At 46.7% G+C, this 23,029-nt stretch overlaps 1 protein-coding gene across 9 annotated transcripts in view; it reads right to left on the bottom strand.

Moving 5' to 3' along the window:
• Window positions 1-22,675, bottom strand: part of LOC120953982 (NAD(+) hydrolase sarm1) — a 44,097-nt gene extending 21,422 nt beyond the window's left edge. For 2 of the 9 annotated variants that reach the window (XR_007452188.1, XM_049607657.1), the window contains exons 1-3: window positions 22,523-22,675; window positions 20,130-20,676; window positions 18,395-18,549 (exon numbers count right to left, since the gene is read on the bottom strand). Coding sequence is in view for 8 of the 9 variants with exons in the window: in XM_049607657.1 (XP_049463614.1) it covers window positions 18,395-18,549; window positions 20,130-20,544 (570 nt within the window). In the remaining variant the exon portion in view is untranslated. Of the gene's footprint in view, window positions 1-1,602; window positions 1,711-5,143; window positions 5,337-7,915; window positions 8,006-13,153; window positions 13,900-18,394; window positions 18,550-20,129; window positions 20,677-22,522 lie in introns of those variants that run through there. The other 7 variants (XM_040374454.2, XM_040374456.2, XM_049607659.1 and 4 more) reach the window with 7 other exon arrangements.
• Window positions 22,676-23,029: the final 354 nt, after the last annotated feature.

Below are 23,029 nucleotides of genomic sequence, written 5' to 3'. Positions count from 1 at the left end.
TCAACACCATAGGGGGAGAGGGGGGGGGGGGGGGGTGGGATGAAATTCAACCCGCCGCGGCTATCTCGCCCAATCATCTTTCAATTACACGCCATTACGAAGCGTTTAAATGCTTTTCGGGACATTCAATCAACCGGGGGGGCAAACGTTCCTTATCTTATCGTAGCCACCAAACCCACCAACACACGCAAAGCGGGGAAGAACCGTGATTGCGTGCCAACAAAAAATAGGTAAAAAAACATACACATACACACGCTAAAACACGCTTAGAACATTCGTAAAACGAAGAAAATGTGTGGAATTTTGATCACGCCACCACCGGTGCCAATGTTTCGTTCGCCTCCAAGATACCAAACCTTTGTGGAGAGCCATCCCCATCACCTTCAATGTGTTTTGATAAGAAAAACAACTCATAATTTGGGAATGTGTGCGATTTTTTGTTGTTGTTGTTGCTTTTAATAATCGAAAACAAAGATAAATGAAAACAAAAAGCGAGAAACAAAAACTCGCGGATGTAACAAACAAAAAAAAACCCTCAAATTCAGTCTGTCGGTGTGTGTGTGCGCGGCTGCCGGTTATTAGCAAACAACAACACAACAGCGTGTGCGGTGACGCGCGTACGCTGAGAGACCGACGCATTCTCCGACTCTCTTATGCTGTTGCATGCCCTTCGCGCAAAATCCCCCCCCCCCCCTCCCCCCGCCTGTCAAAGATGATAACTGCGACGTGACGCGAAATAGAACAGGCAGCAGCAGCAGAAGAAGAAGCCACTATTTGCACACACATGGGGTAGCAAGCTGGGGGTCGAAAATGGGGGTCGAAAATGCTAGACGACGGCGGCGACTACTACGATGGGACGGCCTACACCGGGACACGGGGTAGCTTGATTTTAGCAACTATTTCTCTCGCCCTCTCTCGCACTCTCAAACAAACACTCTCTTTGTGCTTCTTTTTTGCATGCTTGTCACGCTTTGGCGGGTTGAACACAAATCGTTCATGCGTACGTTCATGGCGAGACATTGAATGGGTGTGTGTATGTGTGTGATGCTGCTAGCCAGACATAATTCTGGACTGAAAGGGGGAAATAAAAACGCACACACACACACACACACACACACATAAGATGCGGTACTAACAATGGTTCTAAATGTCAATCCCTCCAGACAGCAACACACTCACTGGCTACTCTAATCTGTCGAAACTAACTACTGGAAGGTGTGTGTGGCCTCATGGGTGTGAGAACCACCCCTTTCTCTCTCCCTCTCATACGCGATACGCGTCACACGGGCAGCAGTGGGGCCACACTTGGGGCCACAACACAAAACATTACATCCGCATGCAACAACGATTGTTCGAGATGGAAGAGCGCTCAAACGAGAGAGCGAGACAGAGGGTGATAGGTAAGAAAACGCTAGAAGAAATTCTTCGGTCTTCACGTCTTTTCGGTGAATAAAAATTAAAACACACACGCACGCACACACGTACACTGCTGCCGGGAGGGGGGGGGGGGAGGGCACTTTGGGCACGGTTTTTGAGGGCCTTTGGGAGGTACACACGCGGAGCAAAAAGTTTGCGCGGAGAGTCTTTTTACACAACACACACCACGCGGGCAGCGTCGTCACTGCTGCTGCTGCCTTTACGACGTTGCCTTTTCGCTGCACCACACGCGAGGGGGTTGAAATCGGAACTGAGCATTGCTGCGGCTCACCCTAGGGCAGTCGGGTATATGGTAGCCCCAAGCCCAAGCGAGAAAACCGCGTCTGTTCGCTCGGGCGGGGAGCGAGAGAGAGAGAGAAGGGATGCCGACTGAGAATGAGAGCCAAATAATAGAGACAGAGAGAGAGAGAGAGAGAGAGAGAGAGCAATGCTTGCGTGTGTGTTTGTGCGTAAAAGAGAAGGCTATGTCAATGCCGGTCAGCAACAAGCGTAGTGCCAACCATTCCGCAAACAAATCAGACGAACATCTCGTTTGCGTAAGTGTGTTTGAAGCATACATGATTTTGATGCTAATGTCATAATGAAACAGTTATAAAGTTAAAGTATTTTCGCTGTCTAAATCTTTCTGAAACATTTTAAACTCTCGCCAGTAAACCAAATCGCGCACCGACACAGGTGACAAGGAAATGCGCACGAAGGAACTGTGTGATGAGCAAACAAATGCCGAGATCGACGCAGCCACAAAGTTCGTAATGGATTTGCTGCCGCTGTTTGAAGCGATGACCACGACGACGAGGCATTGCAGACTGTGTCTCCCCACAAACACACACGGACATGCAAACCTGCCCAAGATTACGCATGAAGGGTACTACTACTGTTGGCAAAGATCCACCTTTTGGGATGAGCTTTGAGATCAGTTTTTTTCTTTTGTTTTGCTTGAACAAACACAGCGCCCGCACGTTTGCCGGTGTGTTGCAAACAGAAGAGCTCTTGCGAGGGCACAGAAACAGAAAGCGGAAAGCGTTCGACCTTGATAGTGTCAATATGACGTAGGATGCCGGCAGTGCGCACTGTGATTCTAGTTGGATTTCGTAAAGCTGGATTTGTTGAACTACTTCCAATTTGGATTTCTAAACCAAAGCTTGCATGATATGGAGATATGTAAAGGAGATTCTTGTTAGACAAGATGAAACGTGTTATTGATGTGAACGAAGCAAATGTACATAAGAAAAAAAAGGGGATAAATCCGGGAGGCACCGGTACGCGACCCGTTGCGTGTAATGTGCTGATGCTGAGGCACGTTGGCGTAGGACGAACGAAAACGGCGAAATAATCGCCATCGAATAAAACCTGTTCGCACACCCACTTGGGAAGGGAGGCGAGAACGCCACTGTGCACCCCAAAGAGACGCCAAGGGAAGATCACTGGCAGCATGTAAAGAAGGAACTGGAATAGTTTTTCGTGACTTTTAGAAGAATTCTTCATACGTTTCTGATGAGTACCTCCAGAGTTCCGGTTACATCAATGTTACAGCAAAACCGACAAAGACCCATTATACCAACAGCATGGTAAATAGGGAGGATGGTGTGTGTTTGTTATGTTTACGCGTTGCCGCAAAACCGTGATGAAATACGCATACTTTTGTTTGGTTCTGGAAACACTTCTCATTCGCAAAACATCGCCCAAATCATTGGGAGAGCGTTTAAGAGAGCGAAACAGAGTAACAAAGGCGCGAGTGCGCGCAAGAGAGAGAGAGACAGAGAGAGGGAGAGAGAGCCATAGAGGGAGAGAGCATGTTCATTTACTCTTTCTTGCCCTTTAACGTGAGCATGAGCACTACAAGATTCAACGGCACCGCATGAAATGAACAGAACAGAACCCGGAAAAATGTAAAAAAAAGAATCTTTTTTGTTTGAAAAATAAAAGCAGAACTCAGTCTCAGTATAACATTTTATACGATTCATCCGAAAAACACTCTCGTTCTTCGTCACGTCAAACAAGCGCGTTAAGGTTCATCATTATTCTGCTTTGGTGTTTTTTGAAAGGAGAGAATTGAACTATGGAGCGCTCGAACATCCCGCAAACAACGGGTGCCATGACGCTACCACATGCTCCATGCTTGCAGTATCCGCGTTAGAAGCATACGAGGGTACAGATGCCTACAACCGATAGATGCGTGTGTCTGCTTGCTCGAATAGAGAGCCTCAGTGAGTGGTACTGATCAGGGTACTGATATCAGTGCAGTCGCATCAAGTTCTTACGCCCGCTTCACGGGGTTAGTTTGTCGATGATTCCCACATAACCCATCATGGGATGAATGAAACCAACACGTCGAGGTTCCTTTTGAAGGATCCCTTGCCGTTGAAAAGCAGGAGTACTGCCAAAAATAAACCTTTGATTTGAAAATGAATACGCAGATCTCAAGACTCTTCTTCATATTTGCGAGTAAGCTGCGCACAATTGTATTGTCTATAAACACAAACCAACAAAGAAAAGCTGGAAGGATATGATGGGACGAGGAGATTACACACAAACAACGTCTTGATTTCACCGCATTAAGATTGGATCAACGACGCTACCACTTGCTCTTTTCTATTGGTACTCTCTGTGCGGCAAACAAGCGTTCACATTGCTACCAGTTGCTTCGTTTGCCGTTCTGTGTGAAAAGAAGAACGAGATTGAGTGACCCTAGCCAGCACTCAGTTTCACACGCAGTGTTTATTAATATAACAACACATTAGGAGGGATAGTATCAACACAACGAATCTTCCGAAGAACGCTTTCAACGTTAGATCAGAGGTTTGAACCATAAAATAGCTTCGTGACGTGCACCATTTAACAAAAGACTTAACGCTGCCACCTGCTCTATTCTATCGGAGCTTTCCTCTGGCACGAATAAGCGTGTGTTCCATTCCGTTTGCAACAAAATTGTGTTACAAGACTGAGTGCCCTAAGGAGCTCTATGGAGTAGACAATTCATATACACGGCTCGCTAAAACTGTAATCAAAATATCATCAAAAAAATGTAAAAATGATCAAGGGGCACATGGTCCATGTGGGATTAGAACTCATGCCTGGCAATTAATTTATTTTACCAATCTTGTTTTTTGATCAGTATTCTAACCGCGATTGTACAAAGAATCAGCGAAAAAACCACAAAAAAACTATGAAAAAGGTATTTGTTGGGCTGTTATCTATATTTGCAGAAATCAGGAACTGGTTTTGAGCTGAGCAACCAGTTCAAAAGAACGTTCAGACAATCTTTCGTAAGAATTGCAATGGGGTACCACTACAATTCTAACGTCTCGAGAGAGAGCAGAGCGTAGGAAACATAATTTTTCTACATTAGAAGATATACCGAGGTTTGAACATGCACAGGCCATGAAAAGCTCCATACCTCTTTGAGAGGCGTAAAGCCATGACGCTGCCATGTGATGCCAGATCTGTTTAAAGAAAAGCGAAGGGCAACAAAAATCATTCTGAGAAACTGAGTAGTTCGACGTCTAATAAAATGGGAAAAATGAAGACTCCATCTCATCTCCTAGGAGCGGCAACACACGTTCAGCTAACACACCCTCCTATCTAACGCCATCACGCTACCATTTGCCCTATTCATGTGGAGCTCGCGCCCGACGCAAACAAGCGTACAGACTCCTACCAGCGTTAGATCAGCAGGCGTGTTTCGTTCGTTCACTTTTCTGCTTACCTTTCTGTTGGGATAGAAGAATTGCGACCGCAGGACCGAGATCGGTGTTGTTGGCTGGTGATTGATGCCCATGATGCTGAACAATCTTTTCGCGCTTTTTTTCTCTTGCTTTCAAACTCACTCGCTATTACTTTTTTCACCTTTTTGCACGCACATTGAACACAACGGGCACTCGGTGTGAGAATAACTGTTGCTAATAATAATAATAATAATAATAAAATAAACCACTCCTCAGCTGTGGGTCTGGTATTTAGGCGACGGAAAATCGATAGGAATATCCAGGAACGTTTATCGATGGGATGGTAATTGTTTCTTATCCTTCTTATTTAAAAAAGAAATGTTATGCCACTAAAACTTTGGTTTGTGTGTTGGTCGTGTCGCTCTGCTGCTTATGCTCACTGGTTTCGATGCCGTTTTGCATTTGGTAAGCGCTGCACCGATGCACCATTTCTTACACACACACACACACACACACACACACACACACACACACACACACACACACACACACACACACACACACACCCTTTTATGACCACGGGACACGGTATGACAAACGCTACCTCCTGGCGTGTCCCGGGGGCGTGTGGTTGTAAAAAAAAAGGGCACGGGCACCATTATTATTAGCCTTCAGGAAGTCGGTCGCCAGATAAGCTACACCGGAGACACAGACCCGTGGAGGACGGGCGCCCTGGCGGGTAGTAGAGTTGTGTGTCGCCACGGTTGGTTGTGTGACTCCCTTGCGTTAAATAAAAATTAAAACCCAAACCTGGTACGGGATTGTCTTTGGTTGAGACACAGCAAAACAAAAGTGATGAAACAACAACACCCAACCAAACAACCGACCCGGATTCCGGAGAATGATGAAAACAAATGGCAAATGTGTGGCACATCACAGCACCATCAAACATTGTATTGCCATAAAAATTCGAATAATGGAAATGGTCAGTAGGTAAAAAGCCTGTCTCCCGCATATGACACAGGCAGAAATCGAAAATTCCATTCGTAATCACACATTCCCTCGCACAAAAACCCGCTGATGCTGAGATGGTGGTGAGCGAACACGTCTTCACGTGCTATTTTGCTTCTGTTGCGTGTGTCCGCTGCTCAAGTGCCAAAACATGCGTGTGCGTCAGAGCGATTCGAATTCACACACAAAATTGGGAGAAGAAGGAAAGCGTTCGGGAAATAAAACACACCTAAACCAAGCTTCCATTTCCTTACCCGTCAGTTACAGCATTTTCCCCTTTTTCATGTGTTTGTGGGCAATGGGCAAGCAAACACAGTCACAATGGCTTGGATTTGAGAACACAATTTTTGATTCGAACGTACAATCTAGCAGCCGTTGGAGTGTTTTGGAATGGGCTTGTTTATTTCCCCCTTGCGCACTTCAGTTCCCACGCGATGGGAGAGCGAAACAGCATCAAAACTAAACACACACACACACACACACGCTCGTTCGTTTAGCGAAACCGCAGGAGGCGGTGCAGGCTTAACGTAAACATGGAAAAGTTGTTCCTCACAAGTTCCTTTGCGATTCTTTTCCCATCTGCCAAACTGGTGAAAGTTAAAAGGACAAAAAAAAAACAAGTTTGTTTACAAACCACCGCGCGCCTGTTCTAGGGCGTGAGAGTTGTTTGTGCGGCGTGTGGACAGTTTTTATGGGTGAATGGGAATTTAGGAAAATTCCGAACATGCTCAATACGATTTTACGAGACCGCTTAAAGTGCACAGAAGAATGTGGGGTTCAGGCATTTTATTACTCACACACCTACACTCCTTTTGTGGAATGTACACACCGGACATTCGCAAACATCAAAACAGATCGTTCTACGAATTATTAAACATTATTTTCATCACTGCCATACGATCTTTTCACTGCCAAACCCTGTCAAAGCCCGTTGCACTGGAATCAGTGGGCGAGTCCTCTTCCTCCTGCCTCTTTGAATCTATTAATTACAAACATTGAAAGCGACAACAACGACAAAAGGGTCGTAAGGGAGACGACGCTGCCGGTTGTGCAATGAACGGAAACGACACAACATTCTTGTGACGTAAGAGTCGGGGCCGGCCGGCCGTCCAGTGCGCGAAAGGCAGATAACCTCATCAAACCGGGACCGGCGGTCCGAGACAGCAGCAACAGGAGGAGAGGAGAGCAACAGCAACACGAAACATTAGTTTGTTGTCGGTAGATGGTGTTAGTGCTGCTACTGTTGGCAGTGTATGAACATCGAATTTGCATCCCTTAAATTGAAACGGATCCACAGCAAGCGGCCCCACCAACACACTCGAGAGTCCTTCCAATTGACACAGGCGCGCGCACCACACACTTGAGCCGCAGGCTGGAAATTCCAACCATAGAAATCCAACTGGAAGGGGGACGATCATCCGCGACGATGATCATCACCAACACATGATGAATCACACACCGATTTGCACAAACGCACACACACACACACGCGCGCACACAAACCAAAGGGAAAACTGTAATGTTGGGCGCCGCCACGCCTCGGGTTGGAGGGGTGATCACGATCATATGCCAACAAGGCGGCGACGGCACGTACAACACACGCGCGCATCCCAGCTTCCCACCAGCCCGGTTTAAAGTAACAAAAACGCACAAAGTGATCACTAAAACTGAGGTGAAAGGAGATGCTTTCTTTTTTTTTAATGTGGAGAAAGGACCACCGCAGGACACAATCTGCTCCACCAAACTGATGTGAATGCGCACTTTCACTTGCAATAATTTCACACACACACACACACAACAACCTGAAATGGTTTGATATGTTTGCTACTCCGCGCGTACCTTTCCTGCTTGGCTTTTGCGCGTCCGCATCGGGCGGTTCTCGGTGAGTGTCTGAGCTCGCGGCGTCGCTCGACCGCTCGTATTATCAAACCGGTGCGGGCCGGTACGCGTGAGTGTGAGCGAGCGCGCGCTCGTTCTTTCCCGTTCGCACCACCGGGAATGGGTCGCCTATTCGCTCGTACACGTGCTCTCTCTCTCTCTTTGCTGTGGGAGAGTATGAAGCCCAGCGAGAGAGACAGCGTGAGAGGCGCTCATTAGAGAAGTGGAACACCGCGCGGTTTACAAGCAAAAGGGCAGCAGCACACGTTTGAAAAGGAACAGTGTAGTGTGCGTGTGTGTGTGGAGGTGAAGTAAAACACCACAACAAGAACCTTACTACACGTGGGCCCCCGGGTTGATAACGGATTGGTTGCGATTTTTAACGATCTTTGCCATTATCGTGCTAGATCAAACAAGTGTGAGGCGCTTGGGAAACGGAAATCATATAATTTTTAATAGTGTAAGGGCAAACATCCTTTCCGTTCCCTTTTTTTTTCGTTGGTGGGATCGAATTCCAGATCGAAAAAAGCAAGGTTTAAACAAGGTCAAGTGGTTGGACTTTGGTTCCTGTCTTCAGGAAAAGTGTTTTAAAGTGAAAGAATGGGTTAGAAGTCAATAGTAATACACTTTGGACGCTTCAAACCTCAGCTTTGACCTCAGAAACCTCGAACAAAGATCTCCAGTTTTCTCTCCCACCGCGCACTCCGCTTTCGATCAGGCTTTGGATGATCGCTGCAAGTCCGGATCGATGACTCATGATGCAGCTTTTATTGGGAGCTCCAAAAATAACGCACCCGAAGGACACGATGCAGAAATAGAATTCCTACTAAAAGCTCACCTATTCCAATAATATCATCTATTTGCCGAGGTTCTCCAAGCGTAGAATTACGCCAACCAGTCAGCTGTGAATGGGCATCCCTGCGACGTGCTACGTCACACTTGGCACGATCACCACACAATCTTATCTGCTGGGACTGCTTACCTTTCCCTTATCAGCAGCTCGAGTGACACATCCATTACGTTTTGCACCAATTTATCGGTGCATTGCACACCCGTGGCCGTGGTGTGTCATACACCCCCGTGGTGTGAGAATGTCCCGGCTTTCCCGGGAATTGCTGCACGCCGGGTGGATCGTTCTCGTTCCTCGGTTGGGGTTTGGAAGTGTGCCGAACTTTGGCCACGGTCACAGTGTTTCATGTACTCTTCCGGCCCCCGGTGGCTCACACACTCATACACGAGAGTTGTGTTGTATACAAACGCACGCGCTGGGTTAGTCATGCTTGTGGGCCAAAAGCAGCATTGTATTTTTGGAGAGCGCACACGGACATGTTATCTGGTATTTGGATCTCCGCCTCTTTTTTGGAAGATTCGTCCAAAGCGTAAAGCAAACAGCAGCCAGCATGATGGAAGCTGCCGAATCTACTGTCCAGTGAGCACAGCAGTAGAAGGACCTAACCTTTCGAGAGACTTCGTACAAGAAGTCAAAAGGCAACAAGTTGGTGGCAACGCGCAATACACTTCGGTAGGAGGCACGAATTCTTGAGCGATGTTTCACCTCTTGGGGTAACACAAGAGGATGATCGCAAACGTGCCCTACAGCTCAAGCCTCTAAATTACATACCGTTGGGTAAGGTGATCAGCAGGGGAAGCAATGGTAGTAGCAGTAGCAAAGAGAGAGAGAGATGGAAGCACAAAACAACATGATCAAACAAAGCGGATTGATGATTAATTCAAAATGAATTTGGTCCACGACGGAATGTTTTGGTGTATCGTTTTACTTCGCCAATGACACGGGGAAGGCTTTATTTTACCGTTGGTGAGGCAAAGTCCAATGGAAAGCGTAAAACTGTACTCATATTGCCCTTCCTATGACCTTCTTTTCGTGTGCCAATAACAAAGTTTCGACGTATTTGCAAAAGTTATTATAGCCTCATAATGTACACAACAAACGATCAGGGCAAATAATTAATCCAATTGTGTAGACAAATGGTTCAGTGGAGAACGGAACATCTTCTTGTCATTATTCAATTCTCCACTTCAAGCTTTACTTTCTCGCTCAAGATACGGTCACAAACTGTGCCGCTAAATCGGTCACATCCGGTGCGAGAAACTAGATGAGCGCGTTCGGTCGCCTCAAGTGGCTCCCACACTTTTCCCACCGCTACTCATACTGCCTCCTGTTGCTGATGAACGCCTCAAGAGGTGTGCATTAACGCATCGAGCGACTGGCTCAAGAAAAGAAGAAGAAGAAAAAACCGCAAGCGCCCGTTGCGTCACCGGACGTCCGGTCGGTGCGCAGTTCCGGACGCGAAATACTACTGCTACAGCGGGGACGGGCGCTTCTTGGAAACCTGCCTGTTGCTTTTACTAAAGGGGTGGAAGCAACGCGCCGAGGGATAGATTGCACTTGATTAGTCAATTTTTGAAACAGACCCCGTAGTAAATAGCACACTCTTAAGGTGAGGGAACGGAGTAGGGCTTGACACGCGACACCGGCGTGATTTGGCGTAAAGTTTATCGCGCACCACTGAGACATGTCGGCGAACCGGCAATTTGGGGGTGGGCTGGGGTTTTCAGGGGGTGGAGTTTGGTTTGTGATGATGATACATTCTTTATGCTTTGGTTGCACCCCTTTTAAAGCAGAGAGGGCTCACCGCCCGTGTCGTTGCAACATTTACCTGGAAGCGTGAAATGAAGCATTTGTGTGTGTTTCCTTTTATTGTAGCGGAAATCAAGGTTACAAAATAAATAAATAAAAAGAGTGAAAGTGAATTGTGCGCAGAAGAATGTTTTGAGCAATCTTCCATTACAGAGCTAATTCCATTGTTCCATTGGAAATATGTTGCATAAAATAATTTACTAGATGCTACGACTTAGAAATAAGAACATTTCAGGCAAAAAACAGGCAATTTGACATCTATTTCTTCACTTGTATCCACATCAAGAACAACGCCGTCTAAAAGCCTTTTAAGAGATTCTAGCAGGAATAATAACAGAACCAATAAGCCAATAGGGAATCTGGCCTCATACGATTTCATACGATTTTCTCAATCAGAAAGCTCAGAATCATGGATGCAGTTCGGAAAGCTTATTGCGCTTTAAATCTCTGCCCTCTGCCACCCATGCCGCATGGTGAGCTGGCACAAAATAAAGCTATTTAATCGACCATAAAATCATCTACTTTAGCATCTCCACCCACAATGCCAATATCTGGCAATTCCAATATCGATTATTTCTTTGCGGGAAACTACTTTTGTATAATTTCGCCATTTTTGCCAATCCCCGTAGACGTGTGTCACTGGTTGGTACACTAAACGCACCATCCGGTGCCACCCACAGTCACCAGACGGAGGGGGGGATGTGCTATAAAAACCATCTCTTTACAGCCGCACACCTCTTCCGTGTCCGAAAGACTCGCGAAAGTGCGATTCATTCATGAAAAAGAGACCGACCGTTTCTCACCCGCTGAAGATGAATTCAAAACACAGCATGAATCATCGCTTTTTGCAGTTCGGATAAAAGTTTGGTTTCTTCATTCAAAATTCGCTCTCTTCGCAGTTGATTAATTGCTACAGTTGGATACGATTGGATGGCGAACTGCCATCCAAACTTTCAGTAGCTTCGAAGTCTCCACCACAAACACCAGGTCAGTCATATGAGCCGGATATAGAAGGGGATTGAAGTTGGAACCACTGTTCAAAGTGCCACCCCATGTTTCGTTTAAGTTTTCGGAACCACCCGAAACTACGTAAAAGGTGTGTGATGATAGTTTTGTGGTCATGTCTTTCTTCTCGTCTCTCTGCGTAACACCACACGTGGCTACACGGAGGCAATTAATCTGTCACGATATGGCGTGGCGACCGGAAAATAGCGTCGTGGACTTGTTGGGAGCCGTATCTCCAAAATTGGCACCCTGTTCGGCAGCCGGTTTGGTGTTCTTTTTAGATAGAGTATGCGCTCAAAGTGAGCGATGTACAGACGTCATCAATTACTTTCGCTCGACACGTTGAGACACGTTTGGTGGAAACTAGTTTATCGCTGAATTTGGGGCGACTCAACTACCGTTGACAGGGTGCAAATTGGAGATATTGAATGGTAAAAGGCAACGATTAATTGGGATATAAGGGGATATGATATGTATCTTTTGCGTAGTTAAATATCATACATTATCCACCGATTCACCCAAAATCCCAAACCATCTTCTAGCACAAAACAATGAAACAAATTTAAAGTATTTTTCAAATAAACCATGCTCAAAAACTGTGCAAGAGCTCTAGTCTTTAGCTGGTATTCCCCAGGTCCAAAAAAAAAAAAACAACGCACAAACTGCACACAGTTGTTGTATCTACCATTGGACGGATCATTGGTTCAACGTTCTTCGTAAGCTGGGGATTTCCCAGCCTTCGTCTCTCCCTTTCTCTCTCTCTCTCTCTCTCTATTTGCCTTCAATTGTCACAGATCCTGCGCTGCAAATGGGGAGTACGATCGACGCAACAGAGCTGCCTGATGAATACAAACGAGCTTCTGCAACTCCACCACCGATCGTGTAGTGGTAACGCTCGGCGTGCAGTATAAAAATAGAATAACTAGATAAAACGAAGACCCTTGTTGGGGAGAGGGCGCGAGCCGCGGTATTTCCCGATCGTGTTATGAATAATCGTCCAGACAGACGTCAAAGCACTCCAGATGGGGGTGACGCTGGAACAAATAAGGGCGGTAGAATCAACATAAACGGGCGCACTGACTAGTACCTTCTTCTATTGACTTGTGAGGTGTGTTGGCATGTGAATTTTCTGGGCTGCTGATAGTGATAAAAACACACACAGCTCCCAGTGACAACAAACGAACACCAAACAATCGAATCAGTCACCCTGGGTAAGGGCGTTCTCGAGAGAGAGAGAGAGAGTGGTGATTGATGATGATTGAAATACATTTTACTGTGGGAATGATAGTGCGGGCGAGATAGGCATGCATGATAAAGGCAGCTGGCAGCCCAATTCATGAATGAGTCGGTACATTCCTGGAGGTATGACATGTAAATTCAAGAAGTTTCCTTCCAATCTTCTTCCCGTAGCTTGAAGATGCAAGAAATTGATGCTTCAACCCATGCGACGCTGTGCGACGAACCCGTCTTCAACCCAAAGAAAACCACTACCACCTACCTTTCTTGGCAGCGTCATCCGTGGGACATCGCGAAACGCACCCTCGGATGCACGGCGCAGCTTGAACCGATTTACCAAACCACCAGCGCCACAGCCACCACCCTCCATGTTCGGTGCATTCACACAACAAACAAACAAAATCACACAAACACACGCGCACGTGAACACGGTTTTAATGGCGATGGTGGTGGTAGGTTGGTTGGTTTGGTTGAGCAGTTGCCGTAACCGTTCAAGGTTAGTGCCGCCTCTCGGGATGTGTATCTCCGGAACCTTGGCCAAGCGGGGTCGGACTCTACTGTGTTTGTGTTTACTTTTGCAGCACGCGGGGATACCACAGCGCACACTACGATCTACGTCTGGAGAGTGCGCGTCGCGTTGTGTAATAATTCACCCTCTGTAACTGTGGTATTGAACTCGCCCGTACACTTTACACACACCGGTCACCGACGCACCCAGAGGATGTACCGAATTACTATTGGGACTAATGAGCAGAATAGTCCCACCAATAAAAAAGATGGCGCCTTTTGGAAACAGTACACACTGAGGACACTGAGAAGCTACACTTGAACGAACACACACGCCCAACCCTTCTGGACACGTTCGAGACAACAATCACAGTGAACTAGATTGCAGTGCTGCCGGGGGGGACATCTCTCCATTCTTCATATCTCGCGTCGAAGTAATTATCCCCTCCACTGTACACTCCGCAACACAGAATGACAGCTGATAGATGATAAACGTCAAAACAATGAAGCAGATAACTTGTGTGCCTCTCTCTCTGTGTGTGTTTGTGTTTGGAACTGCTACCGGTTTTTACTTGTGTATTCCTCACGGTAATGTAGCGAAGCTCGCGCCGCGTGGTCTTCCGTCGGGACGCTCAAGTGGTACTGTTGGGTACCGTCGGCAGCACTTGGATCCTTTCCCCTTTTCAGAAACTTAATATTGTTTTTTTTGCGACTCACTCCCACGGTTTGTGCGAGCAATGCGAGCAGACCATCAGTTTTGGGGATGCTGCTGCTTCTCCGTCCCATGCCATACCCACCAACAAACAGTGCAGTGGGTTTTAACGTAAACAAAGAAGTAAACCGTGCAAGACGAGCGTGAACATGGAGTGAGAAAAAGACTCGGCCCATCCCCAGCACTTCCAGCCCCAATACCGTTTCCAACCAGTCCAGACGCGTACGGGTAATAAAGCTTTTTTTCTTCTTCTTCTGCTTATTATTTAGCATCACCAAAAACTGCCGACTACCCTCCTGTCGGGGTTCAGAACGCAAAAAAAAAGGTTGGTTTCGGTCCCCAGACCAGGGAGTGAGCACGAAACTTTCACACCGGTTTACCGTAAAAGGGTATCATCACCAGACACCCGGGATATTCGCAATTGGAAGAATGAGGTTCGGTTTGGTGTACCAGTTGTGTCCGCTACTTTAGCTGACGGACGATTGGAAATGCTTGAGAATGCTGCTCCTTTTATGGTACAATGTATTTTAGCGAGTTCAAATTGAAGAATCAATACGGTGTCTTCAGCAGCTTTCATTATAAGGAACAGGAACTGTGTGAAGATCGAAGACTGCAACTTGAAGCAAGAATTGTGCAGCTTGTGTTAAAGTAGGTTTATGTATGGCCTACTTTAACCGAGACTGACATACATCTGGGGTTCGAATCTCGTTCTCGCAAAGCCTTCAAGGTCCTAAGACTAGCAATTCTGCTACAGGGGAGTGGTCCAATCATTCTGCAACACTTTGAAGCATCAACATCAAGAAGAAGTCGTCTACCTTTAGACATTTTCTGCACAGAGATACTCTTCTATCGAAATACTTCTAGCAATTAAACTATAAAGAACATGGCCATTCTCGCTTCAGCACCTCCGAATGCCCCATACTCTCCCAGATCACCCTCCCGGTGGCCGTGTAATGTACCCATTTGTCAGCAGGGAGGTGGTACGCGGCAAGATAATCAATCGTCATAGCAGCTAATATACTGCTGCCAGCTTTGCCATCGGTATAGAGAGCCGATATTTGCCAATAATAATTTTCAACCTTTCTTGCTTCTTGCTGGAAGAACTCCAACCGATCTCACGTACTTGAAGTACTTCAAAATCTCGCGTAGGCGTTAGGTGCGAGATGGGGGACAGAGGGGAGAGGACCACAATTACAACGCACCCGCCACACCAGCACGGGCCACCAGTGTCTCTCTCTCTCTCTGTCACGTTGTTCGAGTGCGACTGGCAATACGGTCTGGAAATAGCCGGGCCCAGCCCGACGAGAGCCAGAGGCGCCAACCCCTTTGGTCGGGGGTGTACTTGTTATAGCTTTATTGCGGGGACTCTGTCTGAGCTGCATCACAGACACACCAGACCAGACCTAAAGTTGAACAATATTGCGGTTTCTCAAAACGTGTGGTTGTCTATTAACCATCAACAGCACGGGCAAGACACATTAAGCGCTGCAGCATGATTAAAGTACATTAGCCCGTAAATAGGACCCAAGTTGCGTTAGGTGCGATAGGCTAAACAAGGAGAGAAACCGGTGGATTGAGCGGATTACGATGGATTGTCTTCAATATATTTTTATCGCTCGTTCCCTTCCTTTCTGTCCCATTTAAAGCGGAGGGGGTCTGGGAGGTCTGTCAATCAAACACCCACTCGAAGCAGGGTGGTGGGTGAAGAGGGCTCAATAATAATGAACCGACGGAAGGGGCTTACCAACTTCATCAAACACCCTACGCTTGCATTGCAAACTGCACAGTTGCAGTTGCCTCACGACTTCCCCTTCTGGTGCCTCGGGACGCACCACGGCAAGGGTCATCCATAGGGAAGTGGAGAGGGGGGGGGGGGGCATAGTCAAACAAACATAAAAAACCACCCTCTACGCTCGGAATGACTAAAAATAGCACGGTCACGTTTTACGAGCATCGCAAAACCGTTGCCAACTACTCGTCCGAGAAAGAGAGCGAAACGGAGAGCAAACAGGAAATGAGGTGCATTTTTGTTCGCGCCCTGCTGTGTTGCATGGCGTTGGGTTCTTCACTTGTATTGTATTCTCTTGCGTACAGGAAAGGGGGGGATTCGTGTCGCGGGCTCGTCCATTTATCGGTCCCCATCCATCCTGGGGAATGAAGATGAGCCAATTGCACGCAAAGTGTGTGTGAGTTCGTATGAATGTATGATCACAATTGATTTGTTTTATGATGGCTGTTTCTATCTGTCTCGCTTCTTTCTGCTCCTTGCCATTCACGGATTAGTTGTTTTGTTTGCTCTTTTTGCTCTTTTGTTTTATGCACAATCGGCGGCCGCGCGCGCTCGATCGCGGCGCGTTGTAATTCATCGGCGTGTGTGCAGTCGCATGCGTATCGATCACGTGTGTGTCAGCATGATGAAGGTGGAGGTCTCCCAGAGCGTACATGCCATCCCAGCCAACAAAGCTACCGAGGGAAGGTGGTGGTGGTTTGGTTAACAACAATGACGGCAAAAAAGGCAAAAAGACCGTAGGCTTGTGTTCTTAAATTAAGTAATGTATAGGGGAAGGCGGGGCCAAAGTGGACCCCTTTTCAATCAAGTCAATGGGACTTGAAGGGTTAAAGTATAATCTTTTCAGTTAGAAAATCAGAAATATATTGATTAGGAATGGATAGAAATATAATTTAATGGTCCTCTAATAGCTTTAATTTATATATCATAAATAATTAGACATTTTTGGCTAAATTTTTGTGAAGAAAGTAAGGAATTTGCTGTAGCTCTTTACAAAAACTAACCAAAAATGCGGTAACTTTGCGGTCGAATGATTTAAATTCTATGACAAAGGTTCGATAAAAAAGAGCCATAAATCAAGCATCAAGATATATACAAGTTCTTTGAAATATATGTATAGCAAAAAGCCGACGGATCGCAATTTGCCGATCACAAGGCTATGGTGATTGTATTTATCCATCGAATGGCTCGGGAACGGACGGCCATAGAAGTGCATGCAGCATACTTTCATACAAGAGCATTTGCATGTTAGAAATTTGAGAGGAATTTCAACTTACAAGACGCCATTTGACAAAGCTAATGCGCTAAGCGCTGCTATTGGGAACCATTTTGCCCCCGCAATTCGCTGTCTAGCAATGCTCGAGTAATTTTAAAATATATGATAAGTTTAGAATAATGTACATATACTGTTATTTAGGATTAAAAGTTTAAAAAAAACTATCCATGAACATCCTTTCCATACCCATATTGCCCCTTATCCCCTTACTTCAAATAATAAGCAAACGATAGAGTACGATCACTTCCGATCACTGAATACTGTTCTAAAAAATAATTAGCAAAACGTTCAAGTACGATCATTTCCGATCATTGCTCACTACTTTTAAACAAATAATTGCAACCGTTCAGGCTTTTTTACGATGCACTTTGGCTAATACGCGACCCGCTTACGCGCTTTGCATCAGCTTAAAGGCATTAGCGTTGCGCTGCTATTTCGCTGAAGGTTAGTTAGTTGCACACTGCCCCAGCGTACACTTTAATCAAACGTCAAACGTCCACACTAGCAGTGCAGATAAGTGCAGTTGCATATGCATTCGGTCGTAAAAATTCATTCCGAGCCACTTCGGCGCTCTGTCCATTTCCAATTAGAGCCCTTAAGGGCAGTGTTTAGCACAAAAAGGCGAAGAAGAAAAACAAGGGTACACTACCCTGCATTTTTGCCAACCGCTAACAGCGCTTTATGGCCATCATTTGCCACGCACTAAGCAAACACACCGACTCCCCTACATGGGCAGTGCGAACTTTTGTCCGGTGCCGGTCTGTGGAGAAAATGATACGCCATTTTGCTAACGAAATTAGGCCTAATTTCCATGCCCTATGCTTCAACAAAAAAGGGGTGGCTAATTATCGGAACGGGCCCCGAGTGGCCCCGTTCGCACGCACCGGTTGATCGTGAAAAGAGATAAAATGATCGATCGTGCATCGATTAGGTGGGGGGATGAGGGGCAACCTTCCCCCGCGCGACAGTCGTGACGTGCCGCGACCTCCAAAAGTGCTGGGTGAAGGGGGCGGGGTGCGCGGAGGTCACCGGGTGGCAATTATTTGCACATTTAGAGCGCGCGGGGCGGCGATGGAGAAATTATGTAAATAGTAATTAAAGTGCAATTACTGGTCGACCAGGGCTGGCAGCTGGGCATGCTCTCCTCACCGGAAGCTGTGTTAGGAGTTTTGACATTCTTGTTTTTTCGTATCGTTTGGCACACGGCTGTTGTACGTACCTCGGATGGGAAGGGTGAGATGGTGCCCGAATGATGATGGAGCCCGGGACTGAAGCGCATCAGGCGAGAGATGGAGGATCCGTTGCTTCCCTGGCTGGAGGCCGTTCCGGGGCTAGTCGCTTCCAGTAGCTGCGTCATGATGATCGGTGAGTGGTCTGGTGAGGGAAGAGAAAGGGCCAAAGGGATCTTTATGAAGTGTCAACATTGAAAAGGAAGAATTTAAGGTGATCAAAGGGACTAAGAGTAATTTAATCCATTTCGAAATAATAATGATCAGTATTGATCGAAATTTCATGATGTTCTCCAGTTTTCTCAATCTTTTAGTGTTATAACATTACAACATATAACATCAACCTTAACATTATACATTTGGGAACATTTTTTTGGGAGTACCGACTATTTCGTAGCATGATCGTAGCAAAAGTGGTAATTATGATTTAGAAGACTAACAAGGTTCCAGTAAGCCACGAACATTGGAGAACGGACAACCAGGAGCGATATTACATGAAGATGGGAACGAGCAATGGGAATGATTCGAAAGGTGTGAAGATGATTCTCAAACGTGAATTGAAGCCGAGAGATGATGAACTCCATTGGTTCAGCTCCAGCGAGCAACTGCTCCAACGGCATATTAGCGATTATACAAAAACATTTGTGACTTGTCTCCGGATGACTACGGACGGCTCCAACTCCGGATGCCTCCGACCGACTTCGAATGAATCCGGATGACTACGGAACAACTCCGAACAACTCTGAACGACTGCGGGCTCGGACTCCGAATGATTCAAACTTCGGACGACTACAACTCCGGGCGATTCCAGACTAGTGATGGGTAAAGTTGGCAAAAATCCAGAACTCAACTCCGATCCGAATCTAATAATTTTGGAATCAACTCCGATAACAAGCACATTGCATCAGACTTCGGTCGACTCCGATCAACTCTGGACGACTCCGAATTACTACGACCCGGATGACTACAACTACGGACGACTGCGGAGGGAACTAGTGGCTCCTATTTTTCCGGAGTCAGAATTGGACTAACAATAGTCGGAGTCGAATCGAAGTTGTGAGAGCGCTTTAGAGAGTACATCACTACTCCGGCCGACTCCAACTCCAGATGACTCTGGACGACTCCGAACAACTCCAGACAATTCCGAATTTCTCCGAATAATGCTAGGGGGACCTACCTTCCGGAGTCACTTCGGATATGTTCGGAGTTGGATCGGAGTCGACGCAGGATTTTTGCCAACTTTACCGATCACTGCGGGAAAATGTAAAAATTGGTATGTTTTGATGAATGAACCTGCCATTTTTGTATTGTTTTGAAGTTAATTAACCTGTTTCTTAGTATATGTTGTTATAGCATTAATATATTTACTATTCAAGATATAACTTGACTTGACGCTCAGCTCTAAGCACGACATTTGTGTATTAATACCTGTAAAAAGCTCTACTTACAAGAAAGAGAGCCTTCTTCATTCCAATTGATTCCAAAAGGTGTCAAGAGCAATCGAAGATGACTTTTTAAAAGCGCATGATCGTAAAACATGGCATAATTTGATCACCCATTAGCTTCAACCTTCAAACCGCCTTCATGTATGACGTTTGAAACCAATGCTGAACAGCATGGGGAATCCCTGATCGTGACGAACACAGTTTTGAACAGTTGTAGGCCCTATTTGTACTATAGAAAATGCATTCCCTTATCAACCTCTGACCCAATGTATGCACTCACCCGGGCTCAGCTGCAGCATCGGTGACTCGAGCGTATCAAACTCCGGGAAAGCGCCATGATGATGATGATGATGGTGATGGAACTCGTTCAGATGCGGATTGCTGGCGGCCGCAAACGCGGGCAACTGCCCGCCGAGCACGGGAGCTGTGACCGCCTGCCTGCACCCCGCCGATCCATCCGACGAGCCCGACGAGCCGGAAGAACAACCGCTCGAAAAGGACGCCCTCGGTGCGGGTATGGACAGTTTCAGCGGCGACTGTTGCCGTTTCCCCGGCGGCAGTTCGGAGTTTCGCCGCACGATCGGTGGCGGTGGCAGCATCGTACCGTTCGGTGGTTCCGTTGGCGAAAGGAAGTTGTTGTTGCCACCGTCGGTTGTGTGGGCGGAGAGGCGTATGTTCGAGAACGGGCTAGCCATGCTTTCGGACGGGACAGGGACAGTACGATGATGTAGAATACACACACACACACACGCACAAGGCACTGTTTGTTTCTGAGGTTGTTCCTGCGATTTCGCGTTAAATTCTTCGCACTTTTATGTTTATGTTATCTTACATTCCCGGGAAAAAGAATGTGCGAAGGTGGAGATGAGATTTAGAGCGCAGAAACAACACAATTCAAGACAATAAAACACCAAAATTGAAGATTTCCCCCCAGCTTCCTAATGGACATGTTCCCGTGGCGTGGAAATAAACTGAACCTGTTTACACGTCACGGTCAGGGTTTTTAGTTGAAAAAGAAACAAAACCTTCCGGCAATTAAAACATTTTGGGGCCTCCCTGCCCCCTGATTTTCACTGGAAATGTTGAAAATTACGATTGAAATGATTTTACCATTTAACGGCCAAATTAAACCTGACACGGTCCGGGACACGTTCTTTTCTTGGCACAGTGCGCGGCCCGTGTGTGTGTTTTTGCCCTACTTAAAACCTGCTTACGTCGTGCGACCTCCCCGGGCGGTGTTAAGGAAGCTTAACCTCCGTAACGAAATGATTGACATCATCCCCAGACAAGACCAACCAATGTGTGTGTGTGTGTGTGTGTGTGTGTGTGTGTGTACGTTTTTTCCGCTCTGAAAATGAGAAGAAAAACAGAATCGAAGGGAAAAGCGTTCACTCAACTCCGGTGGCCATTATCAAGGCCAAATTCGGATGAAGGTTAAAAAAATGGGGGGAAATCGGTTGGAGCACCCGGTCCAAAGCAGAAAGGAGTCAAGCGGTCGGTAGTTTTATTTTCGGCAGCACGGCAAACCTTAAACACGTGCGTATGTATGGGGTGGAAAAAAGGGATTTTTTCTTCCGGCCCGTACGTAGAGGCACGCCGACTTAAAGGTCGTGTTCATATCGTGTTGGGTCGCAGGGGTTGAGGGTTTTGGTGGGTTAAAAATAGCCGGGAGAAGAAGCAGAATCAAAACCCCTTTTGCTGGCATTGCCCAGCACTGGGGAGTTGCAATGCACGCCCCAGACACACACACATTGGGTTGTGTATTGTGTGTAGAATGTGTTCAGTTTGTTTGGATAGAGTTCCAACGGGAGTAGAAGTCGTGTGTTGGCGCAAGAGAGTTAACTTTGGGTTTGCGGAATTCTGCAAATTTAAGGCTAAATTTAAGTTAAAATTTAAGTCTGTGGTTGTTAATTAGTACAGCAAACAAAAACACCTTCAGTATTGGTATTTAAGCATAAAATAAAATGTAAATTTAATCCAAAAACACTTGAACTTGAGCGCCCGTTCACATCACATGGTGCACCAACGAAACGCAACAGCATACGCAGTCCGAGCCTTAGCCAGCAAGATCTTATGTCACCAGAAACAGATTGGGAAACACCGTACCGTCTCTTTCCAATGGTACAGACAAACAAAAAACCTTCAACTGTATCAGAAATGGGCTCTCTCAGCATAAAACACCCTTACACTATATGTGTGGGCGCCTTCGAGGCAAAGGAAGCGTCGTGCGCACCGGAAATGTGTGGGATTGCTCGTGTGGCGTAAAGAAACGATCCCAAGCCGCTCTCAGTAGGCACACACATTCGAACCTGTTGCTACTACTGGTGATGCCGTGTCATTGCACGTGAGGCCCCTTGGTGGTGCAAGCATCATCACAAACAAACGCGATCGCACGCAACAGAAACCCGCGTGGTTGCTACAAACGCGTGCGCGATCACGCACGGCAAAGCACACCTTTTGAGACGGGACCGATGGGTGAAGGTCGTCCACTAGCACATACCCACACACACACGCACAAAGACACCCCGCACGCAGTCGTCGACGTCATCGATAATCGGTCCGTGATCGTGACGCAGGGTGTGACACTTTTGCAGCGAGAGCTCCCCGTGCGTGAATCGCTCACAAGTCCCCGCACTGTCACATGTGTGAATCGTGTAGAGAATTTGAATGAACCTTTTTTTTTGCTCAACAAATAGTAACACTTTTTAATGCTTTCACTGTAATGATCTTCAGCAAACAAATGCGTAAACTCGATCGCGCGTAAGCAGAGTCGCGGTTTTTGGTACGATCGTTCCCGTACACGCGCGCGCGCGTGCTCTTCGACACCGACACAAACGTTCTGGCCGGGCGCCGCAAAAACAGCAAACGGCGAGCTCTCTCTCTACACACGATCGACCAAACCCAGCGCAGGGCAGAATGTGTTGCCGAAGCGTTTGTTGTGTAGTATATGGCCACACTATAGTGTCTGTGCTGGTGGTGGTGGTGGTTGTCGTTTCCCTTTCCTCTTCGCACGCGCGCTTGACGATGATTGACGATCGATCAAAGGAAGCGAAGAAAGAGGCAAGCAAATAGTACTACGCAGACACACACGCATGCACATTGCACATGCATAAGGGATCGATTTTATCTACAGAGCCACTGCACACAGCATACCGTGTCCCAACCTCGGGCTGAACGTGA

The sequence above is a fragment of the Anopheles coluzzii genome, chromosome 2 (assembly GCF_943734685.1).
Source record: "Anopheles coluzzii chromosome 2, AcolN3, whole genome shotgun sequence".
In the NCBI taxonomy this organism is placed as follows: Eukaryota; Metazoa; Arthropoda; class Insecta; order Diptera; family Culicidae; genus Anopheles; species Anopheles coluzzii.
Note: the sequence above shows the minus strand (reverse complement) of the source record. Positions and strands in the feature narration are given on the sequence as shown.